This window comes from Merops nubicus, unplaced genomic scaffold, assembly GCF_000691845.1.
Source record: "Merops nubicus isolate BGI_N331 unplaced genomic scaffold, ASM69184v1 scaffold36125, whole genome shotgun sequence".
Lineage (NCBI taxonomy): Eukaryota > Metazoa > Chordata > Aves > Coraciiformes > Meropidae > Merops > Merops nubicus.
This window is the reverse complement of record NW_008608213.1, coordinates 1-3832: the sequence shown is the minus strand read 5'-3', so window position 1 is coordinate 3832 and position 3832 is coordinate 1. Positions and strand designations below refer to the sequence as shown.

General features: G+C 48.4%; 1 protein-coding gene across 1 annotated transcript; it reads right to left on the bottom strand.

Annotated features, from left to right (window-relative positions):
* Nucleotides 1-9: 9 nt before the first annotated feature.
* On the bottom strand, nucleotides 10-1824 carry SLITRK5 (SLIT and NTRK-like family, member 5; the record flags this gene model as incomplete). Its single annotated transcript, XM_008940202.1, has 1 exon — nucleotides 10-1824. A coding segment is annotated over exon 1 (1815 nt), but the record flags the coding sequence as incomplete, so codon positions are not given.
* Nucleotides 1825-3832: the final 2008 nt, after the last annotated feature.

Here is a 3832-nt window from a genome sequence, read left to right as displayed (position 1 = left end):
CACCCGGACCGCCCGCATGTCGCTCTGGGCGAACTTCTTGGGGGACTCGCAGATGACCTGGTCCACCAGGACGCCGGTGTTGAGCTGCTCCAGCCACAGCTTCATCCCCACCACGTCGCAGGTGCAGTCCCAGGGGTTCTCGTGCAAGTCGATCTGCAGCAGGGACTTCAGCTGGTCCAGCACCCCGCTCACTGGCAAGTAGGAGAAGTGGTTGCTCCGCAGGCTCAGCCTGTAGAGAGACAGACCAGAAAAAATATTCCCCGGCAAAGACCTCAGCAGGTTGTTGTTCAAAAACAAGAGCTGGAGGTTGGGGACAGACTGAAAGGTGCCCGCCTCTATCTCCCGGATGACGTTGTACTGCAGGAACAGGTACTGCAGGCTCTGCAGCCCGTAGAACAGCCCCGGGCTCAGCCGCTCGATACGGTTCCCGTTCAGGTACAGCCGCCGCAGGTTCGTTAGATCCCCAAAGGCCCGGTCCTGGATGACCGAGATCCGGTTATTGCCCAGGTGCAGCAAATCCAGCCCGGTGGCCTCCACAAAATCCGCCCGGCGTACCAGCGCGATGTAGTTCTCCGTCAGGTACATCTTCTTGGGGTTATAGGGCTTGGGCTGCAGCTCGGAAATGCTCTCAATCTTCCTCTCCTGACAGTTGACGTTGAGGCCCAGGTCGGAAATCTGCAGGTTGCAGGTGCAGGCGGTGGGGCACTCCAAAGGCACCGGGGATTTGGTCTGGTAGGCGATGCTGGGGCCGTAGTTGCTGTAGCCCAGGTCTTTCGAGGGCAGGCGGGAGGTGGGGCGCACCCTCGTCTTGTTGGGTTGGCGGGTGCCTTTGGGGGGCTTCAAGGGGGATTTGTAAACAGCTGAAGAAGAGGTGGCCACGGAGTTGACCGAGGCCGGGGTAGTGTGGAAGTACCCCGTGGTGCTCAGCGGTGTCTGCGGTCTCATTTCATAATCCGAGATGAGCCTCCTGGGGCAAAGCTCCTGCTTGGAGACTTCGTCCAAATCTCGACCGTGCAAGCGGAAAGGGGTCTCGCAAACCACGTCTCCTACCAGAGCGGAGTAGGAGATACTGTCCAGCCAATCCTTTAGAGCAATCAACTCACAAGAGCAATTCCAAGGGTTTTCCTCCAGCTGCAGCTCCACCACTTTATCCATGTGCTGCAGGAGGCCCACATAGGGCAACAGCTTTAGCCGGTTACCCCTCAAGTCCAGGTGAGTTAAGGGCACAAAACGAAAAAGGTTGTTGGGCAAGCTAGAGAGGAGGTTATCGTTGAGAATCAGCACCTGCAGCAGATGCAGCTTGCTGAAGGCGTTGGGTTCAATGATACTAATATAATTATAATCGACCTGTAGGTATTCCAGACTCTCCAGCCCAAGGAAAGTGTCATCCCTTAAGAGTTCCAGCTTGTTATTGTTCAGGTGCAGCCTCCTCAAACCTCTCAGACCGTGAAAGGCCCCGGTTTCGATGTCTTGTATGTCGTTACTTCCCAGGTGCAAAATCGAAGCCCCCGTGTAATTGACAAACTGGTTCGGGTACAGCCTGTTCAAGAGGTTCCCAGACAGCAAGAGGTGGTAGACGGGGAACCTTGGTGGACTGATCTCAAAGAGGCTGATGATCCCTCTGTTTTCACAGCTCACTGTTAAGATGCTGTCCTTCTCCTCGCAGGGACACGCGTTATCACAGATTTCCCCATAATACTCGAGGCTTTCTGCCCACGAAAGGACGAGAGATGTTACAGCAAACACGATCGTTTGCAGCATCCAGATATGCATTTTTTTGTTGAGGTCCTGTTCCAAAGTTACTGTAGAGCAGCAAGCATACATTTTATTTCCTGTCAGGATAAGGAGAGAAAAAAGAAAGCAGCATAATAGCATAGCCCCATAAAATTTAAAAAGGACTTAAACTTTATCTATACATCTTCAGTGGGGTAGAGAATGGATTGTTAATCAAAGAAGCAAAAAAAAAAAACAACCTCCTGTCACTTTTTTAATTCCCACACTTTGGAAAACTGGATGACATGCATTGATTACAAGGTTGATGGGCAATTCCTAGCGAGTCAAATGCCTGTGGTGTTTAAAAAGGTGAGGTCACAGTAGGAATTGTTCTGGTTCTGTTCATGTGGGGTGCATTTCAATGCTTCCTTGGATTTCTTTTTCACGACCAGCCCCATAAATATACATAAAATGGCTGTCAGTTCAGTTTCATGGTTCTAATTTAGGAGAAAAGCAGCACCATTTTACGAGGTTTCCCACCTCCCCTATTACCCAGCTCCCCCTTCCCTTCAGAACCTCCCCAGTGAACAGCGCACCAAGGTCTTCCCCTCCTTCTACCTTCATTTTTAACCGGTGCTGGAAATGCCATGGTAGGAATCCAAAGAAAAATGCCTAGTGCTGAAAAAGGCAGCTTAATTCAACAGAGAAAATACTGACACATTCTCCACAGCACACATTTTTTAGAACTCTTTTATGTTGGTTTTTTTTTTCCCCTATCTATACATTTACAAAGCACACACCCACCCACACAGGCATGCACACACACACACATATGCATGCACGCACACACCCCCAGATGACTTCTGTGGAGGAATTCTTCAGTAATGGGATTAAATGCCTTAACCCCCTACTTCAGTGCACTTAACAGCTCTCTTCACTGAGAGAAATTTCATAGCTTTACACAAATAAATAATTTTAATTGATTTTTTGACCCTCCCCTCCATGAATTATATCCACTGTAACAGAGCTGACTTATCAAGCAAAGCTCTTCAGTTCTTGTACACATGCACACACACACACACACACACACGCACACATTCTTAAAGGAAATGTTTTATCCACTCACCCAAAATCTGTGACAAATGTAAAACATGCGGCTCATCTTCATCGTCTCAGCCATATCTGACATACCGCTTATTCCCAACGTTCTGCAAAACTAGCCTGGTAGAAGTGGAGAGATCTAAATAGGTCTCATGGAAATATCTCATCGCCAACACTCCAAGCATCAGAGTTACTGATTATAAGCAGCGATAGCTGTCAGTACTCTTCATCCTTTAGGGGAGAAGACACCCAGGCTGATTAAAAGCCAAGGGGGGGGGTGGAAGGGAAACCCTACCATTGACCTACGTCAGTAATTTAATACCCAAATTTCTCCTAGCTGGAAACAAATCCCATTTCCAATCCTTCTTGCAGTCTTTCTGACTCCTTGTGGCTTCCTTCTACTTCTAGTGGTTTAAAAGCAACATGAACGGGGAAAATAAATGCATTGTGTGTGTCGGTAGGGGAAGACTAATAAATCATCCAAGCTTAAACGCAGGGATCTTGGAGCAGGCTTGCGTTTTCTATCATCCACATGAGAGCTCCAGTCCTCATGACACAACTCTGGTTTGGAGGAAGGCATCCTAAAAAACGGGAGGTCTCAGTACTGAAAGACATCTCCTGTGGCATCAGGTTCAAGGATGCAAATCTAGCACTTGCAGCAAAAGCAGTCATGCAGCAAGAATTCGGAAGTCTCGGTGAATCTCCCTGTTAATTCTGACCAGACGTCAACTGGATTGGAATTACTCAAAGCAAAAGGCTTCGCTGCACAGAGGCAGCACAAATCTGACTTAGAGGCATGTCTCTAGCATATTCTTTCTCGGCTCCATCAGATCCATTCATCCATTAACCAACAGTTCTTCGGAGGGGGGAAAAAAAAAAGCCACTGAAAACCTGCCCGGTCAGTGTTCAACTCCCAGGCATTTTACAACTTTAATTCAATTTTGGTTAGCAAAGGAGGCAAATGCAATATTCCCTCCCTCCTCCTTCCTCCTTTTCCCTGTAAAAAAAGAAAAAAAAA